The following is a 15546-nucleotide window of genomic DNA, read 5'->3' on the forward strand; positions in this document are numbered from 1 at the left end:
ATGAGCCATTCAATTCCAATCGTTTGCCAAATGTGAACGAAACAGAGCTGCAACACGGGGACGTGCTGGGAAGCCTAATACGCAAATAATCCATCTTGCACACCAACTGGATCTGTACGAAAGAAATGTTGAAGTCATCCGGATGACTCACATCCATTCGAAAGTGGAGGCTTTTGTTTAGTTTCGCTTACTCACGGTGTAGCTTGTTCATTAGGCCATTGATGTGCAGAATTTATAACTCCTGTTTGTGGAAATGTAAATACACTCAATCAAGGTGCAAAACGTTAAATTCCTCCATAAAACACTATATTAATATTTATCTTACAATAAGCTACACAAAAAACGCAAAAACTAACGAACCGAAATATGACATCATGAAAAAACGGAAAGCTAAAAAAAAGCAATTAAAACCACCAAACTTATCGAAAGCGTCATTTGTGACCCGGTTTGCATAACCGTGTTAAAGTGTTTGCCAAAAAAGGATTAGTGTGCGTCTGCTGGTTACGCAATCGGGGGTGCGCTCTCTTGCTCACAGTTCCCGGTGACGTTTGAGTGTAACAATTCCGTTCCCTAATTGGAAACCGAACGGAATCGAAACAAATGCTCGTTTTGAGGGCACCATTCCGTGTTTAGGATAAGGCTTTGTTTTTAATGACATGCCCGTGCCGGTTTTGTCACTTTCGTTTTCCCGTACCACGGTGAACACTTTCGTGCCAAGGCACGAGTGCACATAAAAGGGGCTTTCAGCCCTTTGGTTCGATTGCACTACGGTTGTGTACTCAGATCACATCCGACTAGCAGTTTTCGTCAGTTTTATTCAAACACTCGCTAGCCCTCGAGGGTAATAAATGATGGAGACAGCATAAAACAGTTTCTGACACGATCGTCAAGTACAAGAGGACAAGACATGCGGTCTGTTGTGGGAAGAGGTCGGTTGCATTCATGCACGATTAAGCGCCAAGTGTTCATGCATATTACAAAGCAACAGGCCCCGTTGCTTATGTTAATCAAGCGATTACTAACAACTGGAATGGAAAATATAGAGGAAGAGAGAGAGAGAGAGAGAGAGAGAGAGAGAGAGAGAGAGAGCAAAAGATAAAAAAGACGATCATTAGGCCATCATCATCTACGCCTATCTCCTCAGTATGAGATCTGCGATATTAACACATTAGTGACATCAGAAGAATTCGATCGCTATGAACGAGAAATGGAATGTAGCTAATGGCGATCAAATAGAAATGCTTCAGGCCATTTTGTTCAATTAGCTTTTTTCTTCCCAATGAATGAATGTGTTTCAGTTGATGCAAGACACATCATTACCGCAATCCGTGAAGTGGGTAATCAACGCACTCGCGCACGAAAGCATGAATCGAATCACTGATGTTCACAAATTCCTCGATCGCAATGAGACTTTTTGTCTAGCTCCATCTGGCGGTGGGTAGGAGGATTTGATAGGGTGATGTCCACAGTTGTCACTTATCGACGCTAGATGGCAGGAAACGAATTAACAAGTTTGTTTTACAACTCTTTCTTGATGTGTCGTAGTTTTTGTTTCAATTACTTGTATGTTTACCGAATTCTATGAGGACAAAGTGTCAAATAATGTATTTGTACAGTTTCTCACACCAATCAGTGTTTGTTTTTTTTTAGAAAGAGAATTATTAAACGTGTTTCTATAATCAACACCCTACGCGAAACCTATCGCCCTGATATGACAACATCTTTTTTAACCACTAATAAAGTGTCACCGTTGGAATCCCATAACCGTGTGCCGTAACATCCCCCAAAAGAATGCGATAAAACTAATAAACGCTCAATTGTTTTTTCATCGCACCACAATTACGGGACGGCGACGGGTTCACGAGGATGACTCGCACCCAATCTGACCATTGCTTCCTTTTGGTCGGTGTCTCTACAACGTAATAAATAGTTTTATTACCAACGAGCCCGTTTCGGGCGGTCCGAAATGAAAAACTCACGGCCACGGGTATGATCATTCTGCCGCCCTATTCTACAACGAAACGGGCACATTAGGCAAGATTGTAAGTGAACACATTGTAGCTAAAGTGTGGTTGCTTCTATACTAGCCGATTGCGTGTAACGTCATCGCCAAATCGTGACACAGTTATTTTATCGCATCTGCTGGAAGGGATGCAGAGGCGGCACTGGGCGGGAACCGAGAGTATTGAGCACATTTACAAAATTAACCTTCCACTTTCAGACAAACATTGAACGAAAAGTAAACCCTCCGACTTCTGTATCTCCATAAGCAATGGATGTTAATGTTACGCTTTGTGCTTCCATTACTTTACAGCGCTGCCACAGTCGAGTATAAGCGTTTCGAAGGAGCAGCGCAACAAACAGGATGCGGTGGAAAGTCCGAGCGATGACTACGATGATGATTATGACGATGACGAGGATGTGCCATCGCAGGAGAAACCGGAGATCAGTGACAACGCGTTGCTGGGGACGAATCTGCTAACCAAGGACTACATCGAGCAGGCACGGGCAAGCGAACAGGTTACGCTCAAATGCCAAGTCAGCAATCCGACAAGTAAGTGTGTGTTTTTTAAGTTATTTTAATTTTTAAGTGCTGGGGGTATATATTATTTTATTATTGTTAATTATTTGGCGACAAATATGAAGCTAAACTATGGAACATTCTCACCTCACCAGTCGGGATCTTCTTGCAATGATTTCACACACTCCCATCGAATCCTTTCTGTCAGCTTAACGGAATGCTTTATCGATCCATCATGTCATTCGTGCCTCTTGGGACCTACCCAAAGGGGAATCCTTTTCACTGTGGGAATTTGGCTTTGTTTTTGTTTAGCCACCTTGACCATCCCCGATTATTTGTTGTTGTTTGTGTTCTGGTGCAGCATAGCAAGGATTACTCATCCTTCAGCATGCAATGCGAGCCACTGTCGTGTTCCGGCGTGAAACAAACCGGAACGTGACCCGTGTGCTGAACATTACAAACGGACAACGAATCACTTTTCGACGGCGTACACAGAACCGAGATTGCTCACAGTGACGTTGTACCACGTGATGATGAGCATATGCAAATCTGCATTTCGATCGAACCAGTATGCAAATGGGAACTGTTTCGTACAGCAACAAAAAAAAACACACAGACCAGTAGGAGAGAAATAACGTCCCTAAGGAATAGTTCACTCTTCGGATCGGAGGTTCCTGTCCACCGTTGACATGATCGTCGATAATCCATTGATGGAGTGTTTGCCATTCGACGGACGAGGAAATCTTTCTAGGAAACATATTTCTTTACTCGTTCGAATGCCTTCGACCGTATTTCATTCGCTCATGGAGTCACTAGGACAGACATTGTTGCAACGTATCGGTTTGTGAATCGACCGACCGACCGACCGGTAGTAAGCCAATGGTCATTTGGTTCGGGAAACGATCAATGCCTTGGGTTGATTGATTGATGGTTTAATGAAGCCTTTCCAGAACATGAGTTTAGTGGACGGGATGAAATATACTCGCTGCTTTCTTGATTCCACCACAGGAAACCGGGCAAAAGCGAAAGAGAAAAGTTCGATTTGCAACATTTGTAGAGAGTAGCTGACAACACAATTTCAAATCAGCGTCCATATTGATTTTGACCTGGAGGATGGATAAACTGACCTACCGCAGGTAAAATGTTATCACAACAACCGTTCGGGACATTATTTAACCGAAGAAGCGCTTGATGTTCCTCATTCATTATTGACTATGATTAGATTTCGGATTTCGGTGAGTTCTACGAGCTGTACGATGAACTCACTATCGTACGGCACGTTATACCTGGCAGGCACTGCTGGGTAGGTCATGTTATTAGAATGACACCGTACGACCCAGCCCGTTAAGTCCTTCTCAGGTCGTCCAAACGGAAGGATAAAAAGGTACGGTAGGCTCAAATTGAGATGGAGTGATGGCGTACATAAAACATGATAAACATGATAATAGAATGGTATAGAAGATGGTTCCCGAAGTTTCCACCTCCGAGTCGCGGATGGCCCTCTCTAGCGTTAGGTTCAAGAGTAGACAAGCTAGCCCATCTCCTTGGTGCAGATCCTTGGTGGTAGCAACGGGCCCTGAGAGTTTTCCATCCACCATTACCTGGCATGTGATGTTGGTCATTGTCAAATTGTCAAATTCGTACTAGTCTGGTAAGTTTGGCCGGGATTTCAAAGGAGCTCATTGCGTCGTAAAGTTTTACCCTGGCTATGCTGTCGTATACGGCCTTGACGTCGATGAAGAGATGGAAGGAGTGTAGGTCCTGCTCCGCCATCTTCTCCAAGATCTGCCGCATGGTGAAGATCTGATCAGCGGTTGATTTTCCGTTTCGGAATCCCCTCTGATAGTTTCCAACTACCTTCGCAACGAATGCGACAAGACGATCTTGTAGTATAAGGAAGAATAGCAAAATAACACAATTCTTTAAAGAATTGTATACAAAACAATCCAATTAAATAAATGACAGTAATTCTACGTACTCAATTTGCAAGATTTTAATTACGGAAATCACAAGCCAATACCGTTAAATCTCTTTTAAAGACAGTAAATAAGATAATTTCTGCAGATTTTTAAGTGGCTATTAACATGATTATATTAGTTACATTTGATCACCGTTAATTATTTACGGCTTTGCTGTATGTCTTGTCAGCTATCAACTGATTCAAGGTTGACTCCTTCTTTATGATCCGCGTTAGCATAATTCCCTTTCACTCACGACAGACTATGAAAAAAACGACTATTTTAAAGCTTTTTTTCCAATCCTAGACGTACGATCACACCCCATCAAACAGCTGACGGGCCGACTTCTAAGCCCGCATATCCATAGATCGATCACTGCCGGAAAGTCACTGTTTCGAATGCTACTTGCCGGGGTAGTTTTGCATTTGCATTACACTGCTACACCCCCAACCACTCCATTACCTCGCGTGATTGTAAGATATTTGCTTGCATTCGTAAACCAGCCGAGAATTCATTGCTTTCTCACCGGGGCAGCAGCGGCATACGGGTTAGATGAATAATTTAATTGCTCCATTGCATCTCCCCGGGTGCGATAAATTCTCTTTAGCACCGGACTGCACCGTTGAGCGGCAGGTTGCACTCGCTTACTTCATTGCAATTCATTAGTGCCTTGGAATCGATAAAATGCACGGCAAGTGGCTTCTACCCGGCCAGGCCGTGCTTTTTTTCCTTCTATTTTATTTGCATGTGCAGGTGCATTTTATTTACACTTCCTTCGCTTGTTCCAGCACGGTACGGTCGAATCGAAATGCATTGGGACAAATGGTTCGGCATTCCGTGACGGTTTTTTTTTTTGTTGTTGCCCGTACTGTATGTTTGCCAGCTCCAAAGAATGCTGACGTCGGTTAGCATATTTTGCAAACAGGAATGCAAGGTCATGACATTTGAAGCTGTTCGGCTGGTTGGGGAAACGGGTATTTCTTGAGCAATGAAAAAACTCTTCTATTGACAAGATGAGAGACGTTGGTTAACTTTAACTGCTTTCAAGGTGGTGTGCCTCTAATATCCATTACGCCATGTTAACTATCCCACAGGTAACACCATCATCATGTGGTACTACAACCAGAAGCCCATCTTCCAGCATATGACGAAACTGACGTCCGATACGCGGTATGCGCTACTACCGGACTACTCGCTGCAAATCGATAACGTACAGCTAGCGGACGAAGGTGTCTACTCCTGCCAAGTACTGCCCAACAAAATGAGCGTCAAAATTGAGCTGCAGTTGTTGACGTAAGCATTCCATAAACGATCTTCAAGCTAACTAAAGCTAAGGCGAAGAATTGTGTCTTATCTTTCCATTCCACAAACACAGACCTCCACGAGATGTTCACATCATGCATGGTAACAAGATCATTAACGATTCGATTGAAGTTCATCAGCGAGATCGCAAGTTTATTCTGCTGTGTTCTGCCGGAGGACATCCCACACCACTGATCACCTGGTCGTATCGCGTAAGTACTCGTTTGGTGTGGTGTTTGAACGAATTCCCGGTTTAACATTCCTTCAATGCCCATTTACAGGGACGCCACCTGGATGAGGAAAATAGCCGCCAGATTGGCATTGTGCTGCGTAAGGAGTTTTTGGACATTCATGAAGTGAAGGCCCAACATGCCGGAGACTACGAATGTATGGCCCAGAACGGTATCGGTGATCCAGTCAGTCGGACTGTGACCGTGATTGTAAAAGGTATACTATTATCGCTCTAATGCCTGGACATTGCCACACATCACGCGGGTCGAGAAGTTATTACGAAGTGATCTCTCTGGGAATATAACATGATAACGGGAGGGGGTTCTTTTGTCGTTTTCTGCTGTAAATTTTATTTTACTCTGGGTTTTTACATCCAATCCAATGACTCACATCCATCTAACACAACGCTAATGTTTAAATCTGTTCACGCATCATACCATACGACATCATACTGATTGTGTGCGGTGTGGCGCCATGCTACTGTACCGCCGTCATTGGGCACCTTCATCACGCATACGTAAACCATCATTCATCACAAATAACGCCGCAGATGAATCATCGGAAGAGCTGGAGGACGATGATATGGATGCGTCCAACGTAACTGCACCACCGCTGGAGAAAGGTCATCCATTAGTGCAAAACATTCGTAGTGGTTGTATCGCGTTTTGACGTTTAATTGCACCTTGCTAGCGCACCACATTTAGGCAACAACGAGTAAACTAGTATCTTACCAGTTGCACCCGCTGTATATAGCACAAGCACGATCCTCGCAGTAGTCAATATCTACATCACTAGTCATTAATAATATCGATAGTACTGATACTCCTATACAGGCTTGCAAAGCACATAGTTTAGACGGTTTAAAAAGCCACTGAGAGGATACTTAGCTCCTTTCACGTTTTATAAGTCATCCAACGTCGAAAATTCCCAAGCATGGTAACACTCACAGCATTAAAGCTGTCAGCCAGACGAACAAATGCAGACGCATGCTAGCCTTTAGTTGCTCGATACATTTCGATTCGGCAAACAAATGTGAGCTCACGCAACTGTCCGGCAACTCTTCATTACAGGCAATCCAATCATACACAAACACACCAGCTACATCAACAGTGCCATCGGGGAGAATGTGGAGCTCGTTTGTCTGTACGACAGCAATCCAGCTCCACGCAAAATTCAGTGGCTGCGGGATAATGAGATTGTTCAGCAGTCAGCTGGCCAGACTACGATCACGAACGATCACCACAACCATCACAACCGTACCCGGCTCACTATCCGCAATGTTCAGCAAAAGGACCTGAAGGCGTACTATTGCAAAATTGAGGTTAGTTTCTAAGGGGTATGTCAACGAATGTTACTGGAGTTTTAAACGCCTCCATCTTAATTCTAGAATGAGCTGGGAGAAGCGATCTCCAAAACGATCGTTGGACTGCAACCGGGCGGAGCACATCTGATTTACTCCAACGTTTCCGATGGATTGCTGCACACGTGGTGGAAAATTCACAGTATTCAAACAATCTCCGAGATGCAGGTGCTCTACCGCGGAGAAAATGTAAGTATACGAGAACATTCTCCTGGCTCTTCAATCGAACGTAAACTGATAAATTTACTTCGCAAACGCTGACCATTATAAACAGTATAACTCGTCAAGTTCGTTATAAACGAATGAAATGTTTGTCAATTTTATAGAATAGAATTTCCATCAGAATTCGATTACTAACTCCGTTTGATTCAAACATCAATCATATAGTGCCGAATTGCTTTCATCCGATTGAAGCTGAAAACAGCTGAGACCAGCAGAAAAAAATCCAAATGTGTAAATCCATCTATTGACCATTTTTTTTTTTGCTTTAAATCGTTCAACTCTATGCTCACCGTGGCTGCGTTGCTTCATCAAACAGACCAAATACGCACCGGTAAATGCCGAAATCTCCAGCCAAGACCAAAACACCGATGGATACACCTGGACGTAAGTAAATCCCCCATCCTTTCTGGTGCTTTATATTCGCACACAGAACCGATCGCATCGTTTCCCAACTGCTGCTTACACACAAAATTTGGTTTTTCGCTTTGATCCACCCCGACCCAGCATTCGCAAATCGGTCCGACTTCCGGAGGGCGAGTGGTTTGTGACGGCCCGGACACGCAACACCGAGGGTTGGTCCAGTGCCGAAAGCCTACCGCACCAGTTCCAGATCCGTGATGCGATGGACAACATTCAGGTCGCTTCGATCGGTGGTTCCAGCGGTGCCCATCGGACACTTCCGGTGCTATCGACTGGCGCGTTGGTGCTGTTGCTGTTGCCCTTCGTTAAGTCACTAGTGTATTAATGTGTTGTATAGTGGATGCATCGGAAACAGCGTGTATAAGTGAGTGAATGAGAGCAAGCGAGGATAGGTAAACAAAAAAAGCTTCTAAAAGTAGCATAAATAAGGGAAAACTGAACCAACCCTTCGCCTCCCCCCCCCCCCACCCCTTCACTTTCCTTTCTCCCTCTCCCTGCGCACGGTACACGTAAAACATTCGGAAACAGGCGGGAGAACCACGTAAAAACTGTTAGTCTGGTTGTTTGTTCTGATACACCATCATGATTTAAACCCGGGCAAAGAAAAGGTATTCATCCACAGCACGGTAAACACTTGCCTAGCAGTCGATGAAACTTGCAATGTGTGAGTGCGCGTGGGAAATCACTGGATTACTTATATTGATATCGATGGGCGTGTAATGTGAGTGATACGAGTTACGTTAACCGAATGGGAAACGTGTAACTCACCGAGGAACGATTTAGAGCTAGAAACAGAGAAACAAAAATAAAACGTACGTATGTGTGTTACACGAACTTTCCCATCCCTAAAGACAGCAAAGCCATCAATTCCCCAACGCAAGGGCGATCCCTTTTAAGGCACGAAGGATGAGAATTCAGATTTTGAACATAAAGAAAAGGAAGGCAGCGTAGATGCAAATCAAAGCGATATAGTTATTACGGTAGGCAATGTGAACCAGTCGGAGGTGGATAGTCTAACCAAAAGAAGAATCTTCACAACAGTCCTTTACACCCAGTCGCGCCGCTGACACGTACACTACGATTACCGGTCATGCCCTTCGTGATAAGGATGCGCACGTATACGTGGCATGTAGAGATGGGGTTGAAGCAAGGGTAGAAACCACACCACACTGGCGTGTTTCTTTACCCGTGCCCCCAAATTAACGTTTAAAACAAATGCGTCCAGGCGCGTTCCGTCTTATGTTGTTAGTACGTTCCCATTTTATGCTTCATCTTAAGCTCTCCATTTTGAGAAATCGAAAAACAAAAAAACACATTCAATCTATTTGCCTTTCAATGGTTGCCTTTTTTGTTATTACGGTAGATTTGGTTGATAAAAAAAAAAACTGTTCCCCTCTTCTTTTGCAAATCGAACACCCAACAGGGAGCAGTATAAAAACATTTTAAAACAAGAGGTATTTTAGCTAGTTTCAAACAAACAAAAGCCCATCAATGTGAAGAATACACTTACAGAACAGCATAATGAAAAGCATTACTTGATCGAACTATACACACAATAATAAGATAACCAAAATTGCCTTTGGATGAAAAAAAATGCTCGGTGTGTCGGTGTAAAGCATAAAGCAAACCCCAGTTTAACATAAATGCAAACAATCACATTACAAAACTTTGGTTCGAAAAGAGAAACGAAGAGAGTAAAACAGATTTGTTGATGCAAACAAACATCCAAAAAAGCAAAATTGGATAAGAGAAGGAAAAAAACAGTTCAGTTTATCAATTGTGTAGGGAAAGTAATAATATTAATACCTCTTTTCCTCTTCAGACCAAATAAAAGAAGTAGCCTGTCACGCCTGTCCCAAGATCCATTAATTATTATAACCTTTTATCAACTTTGTTCGATTAGCTAAACACCTGTGCAGCAATTGTTTTCTTGTAAATGTAGACCATTAGCAGTAACCAACGTTATTTTCCTTCGACCCGCCAACCCCAGTGTGCTTAGTCGCTAGTGCCCTACCTTTAAGATCAACATTAATTTCTTTTCCATTTTGTTCCAATGTTTTTTTTTTACTTGTTTTAAACGAATCTTCCCACCTTCTTGTTTCTTTACTGTTGTTTTCCTTTTTTATTTCACCCCATCATTACTTCTTTAACTGTAAGCACATAAGTTAAACTTAGTTAAACCTAAACAATAGTGCTTTAAGCTATCGTATAGTATTTTGGAGGAAGGATTGAGGTCAAAGTCGTGTAGTGGTGACGCAAATGTGTACTATAGAGAAGAATGCGTAAGACGGTAAAGAGTATGCAAAATTATAACCGGAATTATGAGTAGAGCAAGACTAGACAGAAGAAAACGCCGAAACGATACAGCGAATTAGCTCTACAGGTTGGCACAGTGAAACAAACCAAACAGAGAGTTCTTGTAATACAGACATTTACAGTACTTTCCGCGTTCTAGTGTTAGGATGGTAAGATTCCGTTCCGTTATTTTATATTCTTTGTTTTTTAATCAAAACAGCTGCTCTGGCCTAAACCAATGCAAATAGGAACATGAAATATTTTAAATCACACACTCGCAAACACACTATACACAATAGATTTTCTTTGTAGACGTTACAACAATATTACTTAAACGATCTAGCTAATCTTTATGTACTAAACATCAATATCAACAATTTATATTTTATAGCACCAACTAGCTCATTGAGGTATTAGAAATAGTTCCATCTACAAAAAATCCTACATCCAAAACGTGTATCTATCCCTTTAGCCGAGCAGCGCTAGTTTGTTGATTTGTATACTTTTTGATTTATTATTTTGTCTACGGACACAACAACAATTCGCCATCTAAATGTTAACCAATGTAATGTTTTTTTTTTTAATGTGCAACAATCCAAATAGTTGCATCGTAAACAAAAAAAAAAGTGCTATAGGTTTGTAACGTAACGATGAATCCTAATCGGTAAATAATGTAACAACAACAAAAAAAAAACTATTTAAAAGCAGAAATATTTGATAGTGCACTTGGGCGATCAGAAGATAACAAAAATTGGAAAAAAATACTGGCCGAAAATGAACAAGAAGCATAAGTAATGAGCAAGCAAAATACCAACCCTTCAATTCGGCAATTAGACGAAGTATAATAAATTGAATAATAAAAACAGCACTCACACACACACACACTAACCCCAATATGAGCTATGTTCTGTACCATTAATGAATGTTAAATAGAATTGATGAAATTAGATATGGGTAAAATAAAAAACTTAACATGGCAGACGAAGGTGCGAATAGAACTTTGGCATTGGTGAGCAGTAGAATCGAATTTTATGCAGGAACAGATACACAAATTGTAGAGCGTAAAACCCCTTTCGTGCACAGTGGAACAGTGGAATGGTAAATAAAGCGGAAAACATCGTCGAAGATTGTTGCTTGCTCAGTGTTTTAATTGTTCCGAAATTATTCATTTCATCAGGTACTTTGAGCAGGTTGGTGTTTTGTTAACGGAATTGTTGTTCCCGCAAAGGATACAGCGGACTAATTGCGGGTGCAACAAACAGCAGGGAATCGGGACTAATGATCCTGTTTAGGCCAGGCAACGGTATGGAAAACACCTAGCGGGGTTTACATTTTTGAAAATTTCGGAAATTTTCCGGAATTTCCAGCATGTATTCCCCGACGGTGTGGTAAATTATGCCTGTACTGCGTTGCTAGATGTAACAAGAATCAATAATTGCCCATCCTCCCATAAACTAATCTGGTGCGGGGTACATGATCTAGTTCATTTACCCAAACACTGGGTCAATTGTCTAACCGGTGTAATGGATGCAATCCTGAACATTATGACAGGCACACGTGGAGGTTCATGCCTATAATGCTCATGCCATTCAGAGCTTATAAAGAGATCTTGATCTTGATAATCTCGATAAAAATATGTATTTCTATTTATTTTATATTTTTTTTCTCTATATTAAAATATTTAAACACATATTTCTATGAATTGTTTAAAGGGGATGGTACATGCAGGTACCAATCACAACACCAAATAAAGCTTTGTTGGGTTTTTCATTGATTTTGGGGCATTATGTAAGCTGCGGATTATCCTGCGCTAGTGCCGTGAAATACGTGTGAAGAATAATATACACAAACATTGGCCATTTGACTGTTTTCACACCTCAGGGAGTCTGCTAAATCCATACCTAGCCTAGGTAGCGAGCTAGATCGTGGAAATCCAAAAAAGGACGCGCAGAGTTGTTATACCTGGGTGAAGATTAAAATTTGACCAGGTAGTAGAGAATTGAGGTTTCGGTTCTATAAAAACCTACCATCCCGCATCGATAAATATTCAGTCACATTCTGACCACAAGCAAGAATCCATCCACGTGATACAGCTTCAACTTCAAGTAGAGTGCTATAACGCTACTATTTAGTATGAATCGAGTCGTTGCGCTAAACCGTTTGCAGCATCTGCAATCGAAAAACGTCACGAGGGAACACCCAGGTGCGATGTTGGTTACTTCACCGGCTACAACGACGACCTGCGATCGAGAGGAAGATTCCCGAGCTCTGCTGAACGAACGTTTGTCGAAACATCCCGCTCGGTTTTTGCGTGAGCAGTGGATTAAAAACACCATCCCGGAAGCCATCAAGAAAATCAGCGTACGAAAAAGTTTTCAAGGAATATGGAAACGAGTGTGAACAATAAGTAGCAGTCGATAAAGAAAAGGAGTTTGACGAGAAGAATGTGCAAAGCAAAGCGAGCACAAGTTGTATTTTTTGTAAATATTAACATTGTTAAGCAATAAAATAGATAATAATAAAATTCATTCGAACAAAGACGTTTGTCTCGCCATTTGGATTAAAGCATAACGAAACAGCAAACTATATTTTCTCATTACTTATCGCTTTAAAAAAATATCAGTAAACAGGTAAACGAGCCATTTAAGAATTTAGGTTTAATTTTCATACTTTTCGACAACTATTTGTAGTTTTCTGTTGTTGTTTTGTACAAGTAAAGTTTGTTTCTCTTCTATTGACACTTTGTCGTTTGCCTTTTCCGTCGTCAAATGTCTGGTGGAAAAATTTGCACAATAGTAGGCATATGGAAGTTATTGCCCCCAGAGTGTTGCTAACTCACTACACCTGTGTTTCTTGGCAACCCCGACGTGCCGTTTGCGAGTACCGAACAACTTCCAAGGCGGCTTGTTGTCTTGCTTTTGTTAGGGGTATTAGCAGTAGAAAAATATTCTTATTACTCTATCACAACTCACTGCGCACCGTTGCTGTTGCTTATCCTCCCGCTCAAAACAGTGGATCTGGGTACATATCATTAGTTGGAAGTTTACGTAGTCGATCGTAGAATTAACATCCTTTCGCATCACACATAGCTCCGTAAACAAACGAGGAATCTTTCACACGCTGCACTTCATTTTAATTGGAAAGTTTTTTTTGTGCCTAATTGTTATTTAAAAATTTCATAGTAAAACTTAAGTTCTTCATAAGAAACGAAAGTACGGCCTTCCACATTGAGACGATTCAGCAGGATTTCGCTTTATAAAATTACTCCTCCTTCTGTTGATCAACGTTCAGAAATAATTTAACACGACCACGTGCAACGGTATTAGCCTTTTCTGTTTCATCTAATTGAATTATATCTCTCACAACAACTGTTTTGAGCATAACCTACCAAAGCAGCAGCTATTATTTTTTACTAGCGACATTGAGTTAGAAATTGAAAATGAGTTCAAGCGATCGCATCCTCCTTCCAGCTTGACGTTCCATCTTGTTTATGGGGTTTTATGAGTTTCAATATCATCGTTTGCGGTATTTAATGACGCTTCGTCTTCCTTCCCCATCAACACTGCCGCATTTCGCTTACGCTAGTTTAGCTACTCATCCGCCACCGGATCTCAGCAAAGCTATGATTTAAAAAAGGTACATTACGTTGCAGCCATTGTTAAATTACGTGTCTTGTAATTGTTGTTGTGTATTGTGTGGTGTGAGTGAGAAGTTACGCTACAAGTGTTCATTATGCTTTGTATCTGTTATTTCATTCTTTCTATCACCTGCTTAGCGTTCTTTATCTATTGCGATGATTAAGTTACTTCGCGTGGAAGTAGAATTGGCTCCAACAACAATAAACTTCTGTATCCCTTGCTGCGAGAGTGCTATAAGCTAAAATTTTATTCCTCTTTGCTCTTTTGTTTGGTTCTTGCTTTTTCCGAATCCATCCCACGCCGGAGAGTGCTAAGGAAAATTAAAATGGAGCTGGGCAAAGGTTGCAGAAAGAAAGTGTTTCATTCGCACTTCTGGTGTACAAACAGGCGTTATATAAAGTGTTGTGAGCGTTAAAAAACCACGAGCAATCAGATAAATTGCAGTAAGTTGCTGTCGTGTACTGGGATTAGATAGATTCGGGCAAAATATTACTACCTCGTACAAATGTTTTCATATTGACGTGGATTGCGGTGGGCTGTTGGAATATAATTTAGAGTTTTTTTTCATATTCCAACAATGTAGCACCAGCCTGGTTAGGATGTTTTTGTTTTTTTTTTAAGAATGATAAGTAATCGAAAACGACGCAAGTAGACTACCACGATGAATAGATAGAATAGGTTTTAAAACACAGAAAGAGTTTCTGCTGCACATAAACTGTTCCCCTAAAGGTAAGAAACGTATAACGAACGTTGCTATACAAGAACAACTAATCAGATGATTTTAATTACTAATCAGATAATTATCTATCGTATTTGCTGTGAGCTTGAGTAAACATCTTTATCTTTGCAGTGCGCTTTGCAGAGTTCAGAACGGAAAAGCTTAACATTGGCATGCTTTCGATACAGCTATCGTGTTACTACACTTACCGCTAACGTATTAAAAGTAAAAGGATTAAGGTTTTATCTCATTCGTTTTGCATAATTGCTATGAATTTCATATCACACAATACTTGTTTTGTTTTGTTGTTGTTTCCTCGGACTGTATGCTTTATGCTGCATTGTTTGCTCAGTCCGTACAATAAATTTAACTACAATTGATGCTATACATACAGACAAACCCTAACGCGTATGGAAATTTTCGATCTTTCTACTATGATACCAACCCCAATTAAAATTATCCTTTCCACACTAGCCCGGATGCACGGATGTAACGGTGAATTATCCAAAGGATATATAGAATATCAATTATGAATGTTTTTTTAAGAAATGGAAGAATTTTGACTTTCACAGACGCACGCGCAGCGTCAAACTCCAATTTTTATACTAACCACAATAGCATCCGTCGAGTGGATTACCGGTACCTTAATTCTGTGTTTTATTTTATCCCCACCCAATGTATCTTAAGCATCAATCAATGACCAGATTAGAGTGCCATTAAATTGGCAGGCCGGGAAGTGCCGTACGTCACTTGTATCAATTTAAAACGTATCAAAAAGTTTTTCTTTTACACTGATATTACGACAAAACACCCAGCGTACATCGTGGGAATGACACACCAGCCGGGCCTATAGGTGAATTAAATTCGTTCTAAAGATTCGT

At 41.2% G+C, this 15546-nt stretch overlaps 1 protein-coding gene across 1 annotated transcript in view; it reads left to right on the top strand.

Annotated features, from left to right (window-relative positions):
* The window catches only part of LOC128708926 (lachesin-like), a 74415-nt gene extending 66076 nt beyond the window's left edge, over window positions 1-8339 (top strand). Inside the window, exons 2-10 of the mRNA XM_053803906.1 lie at window positions 2315-2554; window positions 5574-5772; window positions 5855-5993; window positions 6063-6228; window positions 6563-6634; window positions 7083-7333; window positions 7400-7561; window positions 7911-7978; window positions 8099-8339. Of these exons, the coding sequence (XP_053659881.1) occupies window positions 2315-2554; window positions 5574-5772; window positions 5855-5993; window positions 6063-6228; window positions 6563-6634; window positions 7083-7333; window positions 7400-7561; window positions 7911-7978; window positions 8099-8339 (1538 nt within the window). The remainder of the gene's footprint in view (window positions 1-2314; window positions 2555-5573; window positions 5773-5854; window positions 5994-6062; window positions 6229-6562; window positions 6635-7082; window positions 7334-7399; window positions 7562-7910; window positions 7979-8098) is intronic.
* Window positions 8340-15546: the final 7207 nt, after the last annotated feature.

The sequence above is a fragment of the Anopheles marshallii genome, chromosome 2, assembly GCF_943734725.1.
Source record: "Anopheles marshallii chromosome 2, idAnoMarsDA_429_01, whole genome shotgun sequence".
NCBI lineage: Eukaryota > Metazoa > Arthropoda > Insecta > Diptera > Culicidae > Anopheles > Anopheles marshallii.